This window comes from Fistularia commersonii, chromosome 9, assembly GCF_037954325.1.
Source record: "Fistularia commersonii isolate RoL2024-O1a breed Wild chromosome 9, RoL_Fcom_v1.0, whole genome shotgun sequence".
Taxonomy (NCBI): domain Eukaryota; kingdom Metazoa; phylum Chordata; class Actinopteri; order Syngnathiformes; family Fistulariidae; genus Fistularia; species Fistularia commersonii.
In genome coordinates, this window is record NC_141292.1 from 8957753 (window position 1) to 8975136 (window position 17384).

At 38.7% G+C, this 17384-nt stretch overlaps 1 protein-coding gene across 1 annotated transcript; it reads right to left on the reverse strand.

The window, feature by feature from the left end:
* Positions 1-5430: 5430 nt before the first annotated feature.
* LOC147231142 (aquaporin-3-like) lies at positions 5431-16632 on the reverse strand. Its single transcript, XM_086153076.1, has 6 exons — positions 16525-16632; positions 14664-14790; positions 12689-12826; positions 11048-11166; positions 7167-7384; positions 5431-5858 (listed from the first exon to the last, which is right to left on the reverse strand). Exons 1-6 carry the CDS (start codon positions 16630-16632, stop codon positions 5666-5668), a joined length of 903 nt encoding a protein of 300 aa, XP_086009202.1. The 3' UTR covers positions 5431-5665.
* Between the last annotated feature and the right edge of the window lie 752 nt (positions 16633-17384).

The following is a 17384-nucleotide window of genomic DNA, read 5'->3' on the forward strand; positions in this document are numbered from 1 at the left end:
CTTAATGAGTTTTTTTTTTTTTTATAAAGTAAACAGCTGACGATTCCAACCTCCCACATTCATTGAAAACTGCTCATGGGTTTGGGGGATTTAACCCACTAGACTAAAAGCACCAAACATGACAAAATAAAAATTAAAAAATTACGCTGCTATTTGTCACATGTCAAGGTTAAGTTTCATGTCTGTATAGCTGGCCCGGGCCTCACCGGTCATCATGGAAAGAAAAAAAATGTAAAATGAAAAATAAATTAAATGGTTATATTTATTAAACGATTTGTCTATACAGTTACTTTCAACTTAACGACACCATTTTTATTTTTATTTTATTTATTTATTTTTTTCAAAATTGCTGAAAAAAATTCACATTTACCATTCAAATATGAGGAGGAGACGTGCAGTGACACAGCAACCATCTGAGTTTACTATGTATTGCACAATTATAATGCTAACTGCACTGACAGGCTATGCACTGAGACCGTATTGCTGTCTCTATGTACGTCCCTATTACAATTTTCAAACACTTTTAATGTATGAAGTAGATTCCATAGTTTTGCTGATGTGTATAAAGTTTGTCTTCAACAACTGTAACGTGTTTCTTGTAATCCTAAAACGACTGCGAAGAGGCATTAATTGAGGCACGCAGTAACGGTGCCTCTTGGTAGGGGGGCACTAGTGATCCAAGGGATCCGTCTTACTACTCGGTTACAGAATAATAGAATTAGCAATAGCAAGCTACAGTAAACAGTTAGCAAGTCAAGTGCAGCCATCCAGTTATTTTTTTTACCGATCTCATCGGGATATTTAGCTCACAAACGGTGAGGGATGAATGTACATGTCCTGGGCAGCTTCTCAACTTTTTGGCCCAGTAGGATCTCATTCAAACTGTTCCTGAGGCGACAAAGTTGCTCCAGCCGGTGGTCACTGTTCCAGCTACGATAGCATCGGTGGAGCGCTCATTCTCAGCGCTGGAAAGACTCAAAACATATAGTCGGAACAGGACAGTCTTTACTGGCAGTGATTTCCATCGTGACAGAGACTTTTAAAGCTGGAGAAAGACAAGGAAGACTTCTACAAGCAAGACATCGATGCTTTTCTTCCGAAGGAGCGGCGCATGGACTTCATGTATAAGTAAAGGTAAGAGATAATAACGTTTATTTTTGAAAACGTGCTCTTTCTATGCTATGGTTTGTATATGTAAAGAATGCTGATATGATATAAAAAAAACACGTTGACTGCTGCCAATAAAATGGTGAATAAGCTACTCTGTAGGGTTTATATGTTTGTGAATCTGACTGTGATGACGTCAGTGCCTCAACAGCGTACATACCTATATATTTATAGGTATCAATGATTCAGTCAGTGGTTTCATGATACGTAGTAACAATAATGTGGACACTCTCTCAAACTCAGCAGTGTGTCAAGTTGTTTTCTTGTATTTAGTTGTTAACTTGTACATCTAGTTCTTTTTGATAAAACCATTTGATAAAACCCTGAAGGAAATTCACCACAGAATTTTTTCGTTATCATCCAAGGTGTGGTACCTGTCTCCTGTCTTCTTATTTCCTGAATGTAAATCTCACTATCTTTATCCATTCCATCATGTATAAACCTGCTATTTTGGAATGCGAAAATGTTTGTGTGTTCCAGGCATCTCTCAGTCTAGAGGCGGAAGCCGTTAAGGTATTTGATAAATATTTGGTGTACCTTAAAATTTGAATTAAGAGAGTAATAGTGGTCAGTGAGATTGATGGTTTTGCAAATAACAATGCTGTTAACCTGCCCACTCCGTGCAACAAGGCACAGGACCTTTTTAATAGCTTTTTGGGAACAAAGCATACACATGATATTTGACATTGAAGCTTCTTTGCTGGTATAAAGGTATAGCTTGAATTTCACTGTTGGAGAACAAGAAATATCTGTGCAGTAGAAAGGGAAAAATATCACTGTCACCTTTTTTGTTGCAGTTAAAGACAGTAAAAAGGAAAACTTGTTTGTATTAAAGGATGATTCTTAATTTAAAAAATGATTTTCTTAGAAATGTCATGGCACAATTTCATCAGTTTTATTGAACTGAATATAATTTATTTATTCATTTATCTAATTATCCAATCATCAATGTATTTATTTGCAGATTCTTTTGCAAGATTAAACCCATTTTACAATGTGTATTGTATAAATTTGTAATATTTATAAAATATTACAATGTTTATCTTGTCTTAGCAGAAATTAGAATGAAAGAGATTGAAAATCTCAAACCTTCATAAACGCTACTTGTAATAGCCAACAGGACACTTGGAATTCAAAAAGTGACAACTTGGCCATGTTGCATATGTATAAGTGTTTTGCTGTTGTCCTTCAACAAATGAAGCCACCTCAGAGTCAGGTTTACTTGTTACGAGAATCTCTTTGATTTCATAAGTTGGATTAGGAAACAAAGATTGTAAGATAAACTCAGCTTGACCTCACCACAGGATATTTGCAAACTTGAGGTATGAGTCATTTGAAGGAACAATACAGATGGGTTAGTCGATGTGAATTTATGGACATATTGAGTCAACACAAAGTTTTCTGGTGCATGTAGGCCTGTAGTATTCAATTTCAACACCCAGGTGTATTAACTGGAACTGAAAATTCTGTTTACAGACACCCATTGTGCACTGTGTTGCAATACATGACGCTAAAGAGTGTGGATGATGTGGATTTGGAAAAAGCACATCAACATGGCTCATGACCTGATTTAATGGGCAGTTACCGGAATAACTTGTTACGCAGGTCATAATATGATACAGTCAACTAAGAAACACGCAGTCTGTGTTTCAATTGCAATAAATAGAAAGGGTTGTTGAAGAATGCATCCATTCATTGTCACAGTGCAGAAAATCTGTGTATCTCACAAAAGAGTGAGTGTGCAGGAGTTTGTGTCAATTGTTTCCGAAGGTCCTGCCTCATTGTGCAGAATCACTCAGAGGTTTGCAAGTCAATGAGCACTTTTCAGCCCATCAACAGCAACAACATGTCGGAACTTGATTTCCCCCTCAGTCAGTAAATCAAACAGCCTTTATTTGTAGTTATTGACTAAATAGCCATACTAAAAAAAAAACAAACCAAAAAAAAAACAATGAAGGGCAGCGTACCGATTGGAAACAAAGCCATTGAACTGCAGCCTCCCAAATGGAGTTCAGAGAACATGAATTCCGATGATTATTTTTAAGTTTTGTAGGTGGAGGGGATTTCTTGCAGTGTAGCCGAACCATATATTCAATTTGTTCTGACAATTCAATTCAAAGTCTACACCGTTCTAAACACACACATTTCCCTGGTCTTAAAAACAAATACATTTGGTGTTGGAGAAATACACAAGGACAGCAAATATCCATTATCCAGTATTCAATGGAGCATTCACAGAGAAACACAGTCGAGAAAATGGAGAAAAAAAAAAAAAAGTCCTGTTCTACGATACTCCATGTTACCACACGATGACGCTGTGGTTCCAGGCTTCAGCTTGAATCGTCCATGTGCGCTATGACTGAGAGGATGAGTGGGACACAAAGCATCCCCTACATTTGCTATTTTATATAACTGATACTGTTTGTGTGCAATGAGATATGTGTACGGACTTTATTTTTGCTTTTTCCCTACTTTTTTCACGGTTCACAACTGAATCGTCTTTAAGGCAAGATTAAACTCATTTCATTAATTTAAAGGCGTCTCCCCAGGAGTAAAAAGTGCATTACCATATCAAATGCACACAGTTAGATTGATGCTAGAAGTGTGTGGTCGACCATAACAAAGGTCACGTCAGAGACGGGCACCAAATGTCAGACATCTGTCTCTGAAGTTGAAGTGATTGTATGATCTGGCCAACTTATATTCTCTCAGAGACTAAAAATGTATTAAGCAATAGCTAACACAGAATTTACTTTTGCTGCTCTGATGTGTGAGGTTGAGCACTGATGCTGAGTGATTTGTAATTTTATCTGATTTTTTGCCTTCCCACATTTTGAAGTAGTTTAAGTGTCATTTTGACCAACCCCCCCATTCTGCCCTATTCTGACCTCTTTTTTCAAACAAAGATCAACTTCCCAACAGGCACGACCACCTGCGGCATTCTAAACCAAAAGGGACAAATTAAATGTTTTGAGGACATTTAGAAATCTGGCAAGTAGCTGTATAATTATAACTTTCTCTAGCTACAGAGTTTCTTTTTTGTTTGGATAAGTTAAACTTCATTATTATTATTATTATTATTATTATTAGTAATATTGATGCACTTAATGATATTGGCAAACATTTACTATGGAAGTCTTCTTTTAAAATTGTAAAACATTTTGAGAAAGATCGGTCAGTTATATTTATTTCTTATGAATACACCGATGTGTGTCGGACATGACTGAGTCAACGAGAAGCCTGCATCTCCCTCTGGTGTTTTGCTGAGCAGCAGTGTCCTCTGCTGATGGAAGTATGAAGACAGAAGTTGCTTCAGTCATTAGACCAATCATTAAAATCAACTCAGATTTAAAGTCCTGCTGCTGCAGCATTCGGTTTACCTTCCGGCACATTGTTAATTTCCAATACCCCTTTGTCCCACTTTCTACTGAGGCCCTCGGTACCACTTTCGATGAAATTGTTGTCAGTCTGTTTGTTCGCTCAACAATGTCCTTTAATAAACATTTCCTTCTGGAAGTCTCCATATGCATCTGGTAAACCACGGTGTGACTTAAGCTTTCGGCTCACTCTGAGAGGAATTTGATTGGAAGTGATCAGCTCAGTTTCCAGCAGAGGAACGGAGACATGTTTTTGAAATAAAAGTTTTGACTAGTTGCCGACAGTCGCCGATTCACTTCGTGACTGAGGAATGACAAGTGTGTTAAAGTTCATAACTGTGCATGCTGGAATCCAGAGCGGTGTTCTCTTACTTGAAAGCGGTTACCTGCTAACTAGTTCTAGTAATGGTGTAATGGTGTAATGAGGTAGTCAATATTCGGCGTACCGTCAAAATGATGGAGAAAGATTTCCCCCGAGAGAGTACAACCTAAGAAAGCCATGTAACACAACTTTAATGGTATTGACAATTATAAACTGAATCTATTATGCATGCATTTCTGGCAGAGTAGCTTAAGATTGTGCATCAGCCTACAACAAAGCAATTAATGAGAGTGATGTTTTAAAAAAAAAATAGAATTAGATGATCACACTTTTATTTTGACAGATCATTTAAAATGAGTAAACATCAGACAAAACTTGCAATGAGGCGTTTAAAGGCATAAACACATGGAAAGAACAATAAGACTTAAAATGTCGGTGGGGAAATTGTAGGTGACAATACGTGTTTTTTGAAAGCTTTTTTGAATTTTGGATGAACTTGAAGGTTCCTTGAAATGTGTAAGACTTCCAACCCTTGAATGAGACTGTTGTCTAGCCTTTTCTTCTGCGGGTTGACGTTCGAGTCTTGTCAGACATGCCGAATGAAGGAAACAGTTTTGTGCAAGCAGAGAGATGAAAAGCATACGTAACTGAAAACAAACTGGGACACGTGGCATGTCTTCTCAGAAACTGCAGATGAAAGGGGGAAAAATGTTTCATTCAGGAAACTATTTTACTTTTACTATTTGGGGTAATATTTGAAAAACTATAGTGAACTCTTAGTAAATTAGTAGAAATGTGTTCATGCATTTTCATCGGTTGAAACATTGAAAAGTTTAAAACTTTCCTCCTCCTCCTCTTCCTCCTTCTTCCTCTGCTTCTCTTGCACTTGTCCCTCTAAATGACACCCGATCATGAGCTGGTACGCCATCACGCCCACCACCGCACCCACAAACGGGGCGCAGGTGGGCACAAGGAACCAGCAGGAGCTCACTCTGCGAGAGAAAATCGAAAGGCCCGATGCATCTTAATATTTCAGCTGAATATTTCCAAATGTCAGTGTTGGTATTTACACATTTAAATGGTTGGTATTTACACATTTACATGGTTTTATTGGTCTGATGGCTGCCAAATTAATTAGGTGTTCATGATGGACGTGGAAGAAGAAATGCAATGGGTTGCTATGATGTATGTTTGATTTGTAACCATGCAGTGCAGAGCAGCTGCATAATTCCTCTAGTGGGACATAAGGCACTGTACAACTCTCTCAGTCCCCAGTTATTGAAAGAAAGTCTTTAGAGACAGAGAAAAAAATGTTAAAATTTGGAACAAGAGACTTTTGTACAACCACATCCCCAGCCTCCATGACTGCGTCCCTATGGAAGAGTAGATGTTGCAACTGCCATTATGGGAAGCAGAATCAGGAATGTTTGGGGCTGAGGTACATCTTGCCGCATGTCTGGGGTCTCATCAGACTGATATGAGAGAATTCAGTGTTTTTTTTTTTTTAAAGGAAATGTTACAAAAAAAAAGTCCCCCTTTATTTCTGTCCCAAGCCAATATATCATTGAGAGCAGCTTCATGCAAGTTGATCCAGTGTCATGAACCCTGAGTGAATAGAGCATTGGTTTCCAGAGGCTCAGACCTGTGTAGCAGCTGCACGCGTTGAATTATTGACATTGTCTATGCAAAGTAAAATAATACCTTCGATTTAATCTGACTAAAAATCGGGATGTATTCAGTGAGAATTTGGAATCTCATTTCTGGACTCATTTAATCATAGTGTTGAGCTTCTGAATCTTGGATACACTGGCCCTATCGATGCCAGCTTCTCCTCCGACACACTGGGACTCCCTGTACTTTCTCTTAAAGTGTTCAAAGAGCCGTAAAGTGTAACTTTATTGCACTCAACAGCACTATCTCTTCCCTAAACCCCTTGTTCGGTTTCTCAAGACAATCCACATTAATAATTTTATGAGAAACAGTTTTCCATCTCCATGAAACTGCTCATGATTTCTGCACAGAGACATTTCTGTTTGTTTTTTTTCCACATTAAACTTCTCAGCACTCTGAGTAATCATTAATGTTTAGAGCAGTTTCAATGGAATTTCTAATTTTACCAACTTAGATACTTGACACTTTGAACAAATAGAGTTTTCTTCAACAAAAAAAAAAAAAAAAGAATTCCGTTTGCATTCCCTACAGTCATGATCTGGGATGTTTCTCATATTCAAGGATTCAAAGTGTTTATATTATAAATTGTATATATTATATATTTTCTAAGCAAGTCACAAGACACTCACAGAAAAACCTCGGGGCCCCAGCCAGCCAGAGCCGTGAAGATGCGCGGTCCCAGGTCCCTGGCCGGGTTCACCGCGTAGCCCGAGTTGAAACCCATGGCCAGGCCGATGACCACCACTGAAGAGCCCACAGTAAATGCCTCGAGACCCCGGGGCACTGCGTTGTTGTTGGGATCGACAATGGCAAGGATGCACATCATCAGTGCAGCTGTTCCAATGATCTAGAAATACAATACAGGTACAACAACAACATTAATATTTGGTGACATGCCTTTATGTAATGCTTTCCCATAATGTTGCCAAAGAGCAATTTCTGTATGTGTTTGCATGGATGTGGCCAATCCATGCCTACACACAACTGGGATTTGACGTAAAATTCTCCAGAATCGGAAACGTCAATGTTTCTCCCTTTTGTTTGTAGTATTTAATGTCTCAAGCCAAACTCTTTGAGTTAATCATCCCGATAATTAGGGGCAAGAAATACAAAATGTTTAGGGTAACATTTCTGCGGTGGAAAGTATAAATCTGGGCTTGGTTGATCCAAATGGTTGAGAGAAAAGAAGGCAATGATGATCAAAATTATTGATATTCCAATAATATTCCTCAGTAAACTTTCTAAATTGCCTCATCCTTCATTCTGTATTATCAGAGGAACAGCACATTAGATATTTTGGAGAGATGATGTAGAGAAGCCAGACTTAGATGGTTGGGTCATGTACAGAGGAGGGATAGTGAATATATTGCTAGATGGATGCTGGAATTGGAGCTGCCAGGCAGGAGGTCGAGAGGAAGACCAAAGAGAAGATTTATGGTTGTAGTGAGAGAGGATATGAAGGTAGTTGGTGTGAGATGGAGAAGGTTGATTCGCTGTGGCGACCCCTGAAGGAAAAAGCTGAAAGGAGAAGAAGATAATGAGCCTGATCATGATCGTTAAACACATTTTAGAAACTTAATTTCTTAGTATATCCAGCAATGGTATATTGATCTCAAACTGTACTGTTTACTTTTCCCGACTCATATCGGTTCCAGAAAACTGTGATTTGTGTCACCCACAAAAAGTTGGAAATACAGCAAAAAGGCTTATAAAGTTATTCATCACGGAAAGTTTGAGAGCATCTCTTCCGGTAGAAAAAGATATACCTATTAAATTTGTCATGCTTGTTAACTTTTTTTAATGAGTGCCTGAGATCAGAGATCCTGCACAGCATACTGTGACATATTCCAAACAGCACAGGACACGGGGAGCACGACAACAGCAACGGAGGTGGAAAGAGAAATTGCGAGAATCGCAACATGTCAGCTCCTGTTGGGTTGTATTTCTCACCTGGTTGCAGAGAAAATCATGTATGAGTTAATATGTAAAAGAAGCATTGAATAAAATCACTAAAATTTGATAAAATTTTGAACTCAGAAGGCCAGTTTTGGCTGAACAAGAAAATCGATGCCAAACTACCTTGGCATTGATGAATGATAATTTGTCACTTCCTAGCATTGTGAGCAAAGAAAAGAATTGACCTGGAGATATTCAAATTTCCCCTTTTGAACAGATGAGATGCAGGCTCACTTGTACTTGTTTTTTACTTCTATTTATTGCCTTAGTAACAGTGGTCTTGTGTCGTACACAGGGAAAATCTTGTTTAAATGATCTGTCCATGTAATTCTGTGGTGGCTGTAAGAATTCTGAAAATAATTTGAATATTTATTCATTGTAAGTGATGATGGAGATGCCAACACCCATTAGAGGGTCTAGATTAGGGGTCGGCAACCTTTATCACTCAGAGGGCCATTCCGACCTGTTTCCCCACAGTTAAGAAAACACTGGGAGCCACACAACCTTTTTGAAATTTAAAATTAATGAACAGGGCATATAACATTTTTTTTTTTTTTGCCTACATGCTAAATATAGACAAGATATGTGTTGCATTTTTTCAAATCAATGAACAACTGCAAAACAACAATATTATGTTTCTGCATGCAATAAAACATTTTGAACTCTGAAAAAAAATATGTTGGCTGAAGGTTACTTTTAAGCAAAATACTCAATGACCATTAGAGTAGTTATTCTACTTATGAAAAAAAAAACAAAAAAACAAAATTAAATTAAGAGTTAAATTAAATCAAATCATCCACCGGTAGCAAACTAGAAATGTTGTCCTCCCACTGCGTTCTGTCATCCTTTTACTAGCACATGAAGTCGCTTATTAAGAGTGAGAAAAATAATGTAATATTTTATTTAGATATTACAAGATCGCCATAATCTTCAAATTTAAAATTACATTTAAAAATGAAGAAACTAAAATAAAATACATTTTGATGAAATACTCGTTAATTATTTTAAAAAACCACAGGGAGCTGCATCACAAGGATGAAAGAGTTGCATGCGGCTCCGGAGCCGCGGGTTGCCAACCCCTGGTCTAGATCTTATAACCAAAGTAGATCCACAAGCCAGCCGCCCTATAATGAGGGTCTAAATTAGGGTCTCTAGAGGTTCTTGAGAAAAACAATCCAGAGTCTCTACGTGACAATGCTCATAACAAAGTCTGCGGATTATCTTGGATAACCTCGACTTGATTGGCCATAGAGTCTGGGAAGAGACACTTCTGTTGAGTTATTAAAAAGTTATTTGTTGATATTTTGAGCCTCACCAAGAGGCCTGCCTAAAGGGAATACTTCGGGCATGCCACTGTTGCCCACTCCACCTCAAGCATGCGTTACGTTGTCGTGGTGAAAGGCTGAGATTAGTATGACGGGAAACAGACTGCTTTCTAAACAAAGTTCAGGAGTCATCATATTGAAAAATATTTCTCACAAATGAGAAAACTGTCTTCTGTGGTAACATGTAGACAATTTGACATTTCATACCCAAAAGGTCAAATTTCAACATCGTTGACATCATGAGATTCAGCAAAACATATTTCTGGCTGTTATTAGCAGAGACATAAAATCTGACTGCTAAAAGCAGCACAACATTCAGTATTGCTTCTGAAGGCTTGCACCCGTAATTAAATTCCGCTAATGACCTGGCATAAATAATAACATCATTCGTGAGAAGATCGCTTCATCCTGACTAGCTTGAGGTTTTGTATCTATCAAAAAAATAGGAATTGAAATAAATAATGAATTGAGTGATCTTCTTCTCCTCGTGGCTTTACCCTTGAGGGGTCACCACAGCGAATCAACCTTCTCCATCTAACATTATTCTCTGTATCCTCCTCTCTCACACCAACTACCTTCATATCCTCTCTCACTACATCCATAAATCTTCTCTTTGGTCTTCCTCTAGACCTCCGCCTGGCAGCTCCAATTCCAGCATCCGTCTACCTATAAGAGGACTGTTTCAGAAATTAGAATATTGTGACAAAGTTCTTTATCTTCTGTAATGCAATTAAAAAACAAAAAATACTCTTTCATGATATTATAATATTTTGATATAGGATTTTTGAGTTTTGTTAAGATGTCAGCCATAATCAGAAATATAAAAATAATAAAAGGCTTGCAATATTTCAGTTGATTTGTAATGAATCCAGAATGTATGACATTTTTGTTTTTGTAATTGCATTACAGAAGATAAAGAACTTTATCACAATATCCTCATTTTCTGAGACAGTCTTGTATATTCACTATTCCTCCTCTGTACATGACCAAACCATCTCAGTCTGGCTACTCTGACCTTCTCACCAAAACATCTAAGGTTCTTTTCCTTTGATAGACTCATTCTTGATCCTATCCATCCTGTTAGAAAGTTACTGAGATGCACTGAGCAGATCAACCTCCGTGTTTTGTCTTTAACATAGAGATCAGAGAGAAATTAAGACCGAATGGTAGGATTTTTGTTAGGTTCATGCAAAACTAGTGGTAGCTTATTAAAATCAAGTCGACTGTACCTGATCGCATACTCCATTGAGCCAACTCAGATGTTTTGATGGATAAGTGGCAAAGATTCCAGCGGTGGCGTTCTTCCCCTCCACAGCAAACTCTCCTTGGCTAAAATCCCATAATGCATCTGATGGCAATACGTGCACATCACTTGAATTATTTCCTCAGTTATTTCAGGTTAATTTCAAAGCTGCATTCGTTTCATGGATTCTGACTCACTGATCAAGGTGCAAAGCTCAAATTTAAGACTTAAATTCATGCCGCTAATCTCACATAACCTTTTACTGGTGGCATTCTTCAGTTCTGAAGGATTCGACCACGCAGTGGCATTCATGCACTTCTTTCATATCTTTTTCTGTTTGGGGACAAAGCTGCAATAGTGCTGCAGAAAGGAGCTCTAGACGGGAGCTTGGACATACAAAGATATCACTGAGCAAATAAACAAATTTCACCCAATAAAACCAAATGAAACATACACAAGCATAAATCTACCACGTCTCCATGGAGATTTCAGGACTGATTCACATTTTCAATATAAACTTATTTCGAAAGGGCATGTTAGCATTTATGAGGAGATCGGCAGTGTGCATAGTAATAGTTTTTGAGATTTAAACGAGATGATATGGCTGTTTTTTTTCCCTTTCAAAAAATATAATTATCAGTTTATGAGTCGAACGTGGCTGTGTAAATTCAGCTCTGAACCTTTTATATTAAAAAGCAAGCTTTCCGGTTGGCTCTCCCCCGAGCAGATGCCGGAAGTCTAGGTCTCATCTGTGAATTAGCCATCTCAGTATGGAACCTGACTGTGGCCCTGCGGCTAATTATTACAGCTTGAGTTTTTTTTAGTGTGTCAAGGGCAAAAAATAAATAAATAAAACAGATGCGTGCCTGTGTTACAGGTACTATTATCTGTTACTTCTCTGGAATATAATGAATAACGTAGGATAATGTAGGATAACTCTGCGAATAAGCATTTCACAACCATTCCCCGGATTTACATCAAGCTTCTGTGCAGTGAATCCTTTCATTGTTTCACCAAATATTTGCTGATCTGTGCTGAGGGAAACGATATCACAAGCGCAGACTTTTAATTTGGGAAATATGAGGTTTTGTGGATATAATTATCAAAAGGAAACTCCATGTAAATAAGGAGGTGTTGTGTTGATATATTCCCCAGTGAAATTGACTTTCAAAGACCCAAAAAAGGAAGAATTTTTAAAGATAAAGTCTGATCTCTATGAGCTACGAACCACATCATTACAAATAAGCTCTGCTGTCAGAGGGTTGAGCCGTCACCACTAACCGAATAACATCCCATCTCATAAAAAGCCACAACCACTGTCTGGAAGCGGAATTTTCACTTGACGGCAACGGGAAGTGGCTGCGGCGTTTTGGAATTGTGCAGAAAACTGCTGCACTGTGTGCACGTGAAGGGTTGGTAAACATACCTGCTATGTGAAAAACCCCTTCAGATCATCAAGTTATGTGATTGTGACTATGAAACAGCAATTTTGCATCAGTGAGTATTAAAATCTGAGAATAAGATTTTATAATTATCTTGGTCTCTTGGGAGGACCCAGAGGGCCAAGAGGAGTCCATTTGGCTTTGCCCCCCCCCCCCTTACCGTTGTGAATTACCGAAAGACTTACCAAAATACATGCAATATACAACTGCAGCACCCAAGAACGCCCCGAGTGTCTGGAAGAAGAAAAATAATGGAAACTTCCTCCAAGGTTCTCTCCCGAGTAAACACAGCGTGAAGGTCACAGCCGGGTTCATGTGGCCACCTACAGAAGAGGATAGAAAAATGTAAACCTCGGTGTAGGCTTTAGATACTGTCCGGCAATGCTCAGATTCTGTGTAACGGCTTTATCTTGGCTGCGTGCAGCATATGGCTCACTCTCTCTAAAGTCCTGGCTGAAGAAGAACGGATGGTCCCTGTGACACAAATTAAACTGGAAGGATGAAAAGAGTGAGAAATGTCTGGCTCGCTCGGAGGGCACGCGCATATGGGCACCTTCCTCGTACGCATGCCTTCAACATGCGATCGGGGCTCTCTAATTACTGCGGGGACTTATTTTTTCAGCTTCAGTGTATGTTACAGGAGGACAGCCTCATTAAAATCAATGAAGGAGTGAGTGTGAGCGAACTGGCGAGCCCTTTGTAGTGCCGCTGCTTTTGACAGAGGAAACTCGGATTGAGAATTGACTCACTCCCTTTCCTTTCAATTATAGAACACGTAGTTTATGAGTTAAGGGTTAAGTGGCCTCTCCCTCTGTGCGCACCTCTTTTAAACTTTTCATTGGTGCATTGCTGCCTCTTCTTTGAATTCTGCTGCTGCCTCTCCCCATTTTTTTGTTTTGCTTTTCTTTTGGCCTAGCTTACACTTCAGCGACATAGCGAATACTCAATTTTAGATAATTTGCCAGTTTACCAGTGATATTTAGTGCCTGTCCAACCATCATTAATAATAACTGGCTGTTTTCTCTAAAGGAAGTCTAGAGGAAGAGTCCTTGGATGATCTTTGAGTGATCGGTGCTTTGTGACTGTCACACAAGTGACTGATGCTACTCTGTGATCCTCTCAACCAAAATGCTATGTTTCCACTTGGCCCTTTAGAAAAGAAAAAAAAACATATAAATGAATGAAGGCAAGAAGTTGTCTTTCTCTCTTTCTGTCTGTATAAATGAAGAGGCTTCTGTTTTTTTCCTCTCTGAAACACAATGAAACATTCATTCACTCATTTATCATTGATAACTCTTATCAAGTACTCAGAGTTGCAAGGATTGAGGCTGTTGGAGCCGATCCCAGCCGTGACTGGACAAGAGGCGGGTTCACCCTTCATATAGAGACGTACAACCATTCACTCTCTAATCACACGTCTAGGCAATTTAGGATCTCCAATGAACATTTTGCATGTTTTTGGATTGTGGGAGTTAAACGGAGAACTGTGACGAAACCCAGGGCCACCCAAAAAAAAAAAAAAAAAAAAACCATAAGGGAAACCTTGTGTTTTATGAGCTCCTCATCATCGGCTCCGACTTTTTTTTTTTTTGGCCCCCCTCTGTTAGTCTGACAGTGCCCACCATTTGGATTCACCTCATCAGCACTCAGTCCCAAGATAGGTATACTGTCATAAAATAATACTAAAAAATAATTTGAACTAAACTCAACTAAAAACCTTGTGGAGCTTAACATCACTATATTTCAGAATCTTGTCATGATGCACTAAAACTGAGCCACCTCCTTTTTTTTTATGAGGTGCTTTTTGGTTTAGTGAGAAATATAGATGTGTACTTCACGGAGGATCTCTGTTATTCTCGATGGCAAGGAGGAAATTGCAATTTAGTTGTGGTATTATGTAAGATACACCCTCCAGGGATACGCTCGCCCCATTTGAGAAATACTGAAATAAGAAACAAGAACATTATTATATCTTACACTCATACTATATTACTGGGTATAATTGTCTCAGAGTATAAACAATAACCATATCAATTAAAAAAAATGTTTACCTTTTTTTTTTTCTTTCTCAATTAGTCTATGAGAGAAGAAATGATTCACTTGACCGGATTTTAGATGTAATTCTCAGTGCTAACACATGAGAGGACGGTAAAGCCCTACCTGATATCTGCCCACTGACAAGAATGCCCAAAGTTGCGGCATATCCAAATGCAAAGTTGACTGTGAGGAAGGTGCCATGAGAGCCGCCGCTCAGCACCGCCTGTGCCACTGCGCCACAACCAAACATCTAGGAGAGAGGGGAGAGAGCACTTCACACAAACCATCTAGAATTCTAATCAGTGCTCCCTTTCCCCCCTTAGTTGTAGATCCATTCAAAAGTATGCTGTCAAGTGAAAAACAACAATGGGGATGGGTTCTTTTTGTTGATGGACAGTAGTAGAAATTCTTCAAAGAGAATAATAAAGTCCTCACCCCGAGTCAGGCGTCTCACTGAGCAGCGCTTTCTGTCTCTGCCTGGGTGTGTCTGACCTCGGAGGTCATGTGTATGTAGAGGGTGGGCTTTGTGTTAGGCTATTGATGTGGACCACAACCTGACTCCACCTGCAGAGCCCCCCCACCCCCTCACCCCTCATACAGAAGGTCATCTCCAACCACATGGAGGACCTGATCGGTAACACAGCCGAAAGGTCTAGTGAAATGATCAGATCAGTCGCGGCTTCACAGACCGTCAAAACAAACGCTCTGGTGTTGCACAGTCGGGGCATGGCCCCCTAATATTTTTTTTTATCAGCGGGGTAACCCGGAGAAATACCAGAAAGGTTTGTTTATGTGGAGGTTGTTTTGCACCAGGTTTTTATTTTCAAAGAATCCAGTGTTTGTGCTGAAATGGATCTCATTTGGAGGAATTTTCCCTGCATGAGGTAGTCTGTTGGTAAAACATGTATGTAATCAAAATGAGTTTTTCTTTGGAGTGGGACACAAAGAGATATCGAGCACAAAAGTAATTTAATGAGATCAGTCGACCTTCTCTTTTTTAAATTACAACTTTTGAGAATAAAGTCATCTCATAGATGGTGTCGAGTCACAGATTATTTATTCTTTTTTGTCATCAAACAATAAGGTCTTACTAGATAGGTTGACTTCCTCAGTTCCCATCGTCAATATACCATACGGAGGATATTAAAAATAATAATAATCTCATTCACAATGCTGACCCCATATTTAACAGTAAAAAGGGCCTTGACCATCTGATCCTCATGCTCTGAGAGGAATACTTGGCAATTCATTAGTAACTGCAGAATATTACAAACCCTACATTTTTTAACGTGCCAACGATATTTGAATCAAATCGAGATTTTAGGAACATTCATTATATCCTATACCGGTGCTGGAAAGCATTTATTTTATCAGATTTCAAACAAAATCATTTCTAACAACTCTCAACAGATTTAATCTTTTCTCCGTGATTTTTTTTCTATATTTTGAACAGTAGTTAGGGGTCATCTTTTATTTGCTCTGAAATCTTATTGCCTTTGATTGTCTCATATTTTGTAATTTGCCATTCTTTTGTCAGGCAGGACCCAAAAACAGAATAACAGGCTTTCAAGAGTTAGTAGAGACTCAATAAGATTGTATGCTATTTAAAAACTTCAAAAACTGATAGGTTCCTGATCAGTGAGGTCACTGAAGACATAGACATTCCTCACGTGTGATCACTTCATTAAGGTCTGGATCTGTTTTTTCACAAGATTCTTGGTCAGATAAGAACATATTTAAGACATTACATTTTCTTTAATTTTGAACAGCAAAATTGCAAAATGGTATTTTGAGAACAACATAACATCTTCTTGAACATGTGTATGTGTTCACATCCCTATGTCCACATTGTGGCTTTACAAACCGACACAATTGGGGCTCACACATATATATGCATGGACATAAAAGATAAGAGTATCGGTTCATAGCATTTTCATTAATATATCATAATTTCTTCTCTTTGGAATAAAAACAAGTTACTCACCACCAGAATCAGGGTCCCCAGGCACTCTGCCAGGGCCTGGCGGAGGAGCATGTGTCGGATCTGGAAGGTCCCCGCCAGTTTCTCCAAAATGTCTTTTTGCTTACCCATCATGCAGCTCGAGGTCAGTTACCTTAAGGTGGGCTCTGCAGCAATAAATGACTGTCAGTATCCGTCCATCAGCTTTAAAGGATCTTGTAAGGATCCCTCCCTCTGAAGAGAGCAAAAAAAAGGCGCCTCCAGGCTGCTCTCATATTGTGAACACGTTCCCATCAGTCTTTGACTGACACATTTCAGGAGTTGTCCTTTGACATGTTTTCCATCCTTTCAGGTGAGTCAAATGTGAAAAGAACAGCCCACTGGGTCACAGAGTTAACTCGAGGGCAGACAGAGTTTCCGAGGTTTTCTAATCTCTTCTGTCAAATTACAAATAACATCAATCCCAATATGTGTGTGTGTGTGTGTGTGTGTGTGTGTGTGTGTGTGTATGTGTGTGTGTGTGTGTGTGTGTGTGTGTGTGTATGTAAGTGTGTAACACTCGGAGTTACATTGTGTTGTTTAAGTGTTCCCTTTATTGTTTAGCACATTGTATATACATATATATATATATATATATATATATATATGCATACGGAGTAGTTTATCGCCTTTTCAAGCCTAACAGCTGAAAAGTCTGTATTTAGACTTTATTTCTATATGCTTTTACCAAATAGTGTGGCAAAAATGTTATACTTTATGAATAATCTCAATACGCACTTTGAATTTGTGAACTTGTCTGTTGATTAGTTTGTAATGTTAATCTTGTAAGAAAATGTTTTATGAAGCTGGGATTGGATTTTTTGCTTTGTAACATGACATTACTA

Excerpts from the sequence above, each read along its gene's own strand:
- LOC147231142 (XM_086153076.1), bottom strand. The coding sequence starts at position 16,632 with ATGGGTAAGCAAAAAGACATTTTGGAGAAACTGGCGGGGACCTTCCAG. Across the intron at positions 12,827-14,663 it reads TGTCAGTGGGCAGATATCAG|GTGGCCACATGAACCCGGCT; the intron begins GTAGGGCTTTAC and ends CCTCTTCTGTAG. Across the intron at positions 5,859-7,166 it reads TGGGGCCCCGAGGTTTTTCT|AGTGAGCTCCTGCTGGTTCC; the intron begins GTGAGTGTCTTG and ends TTTCTCTCGCAG.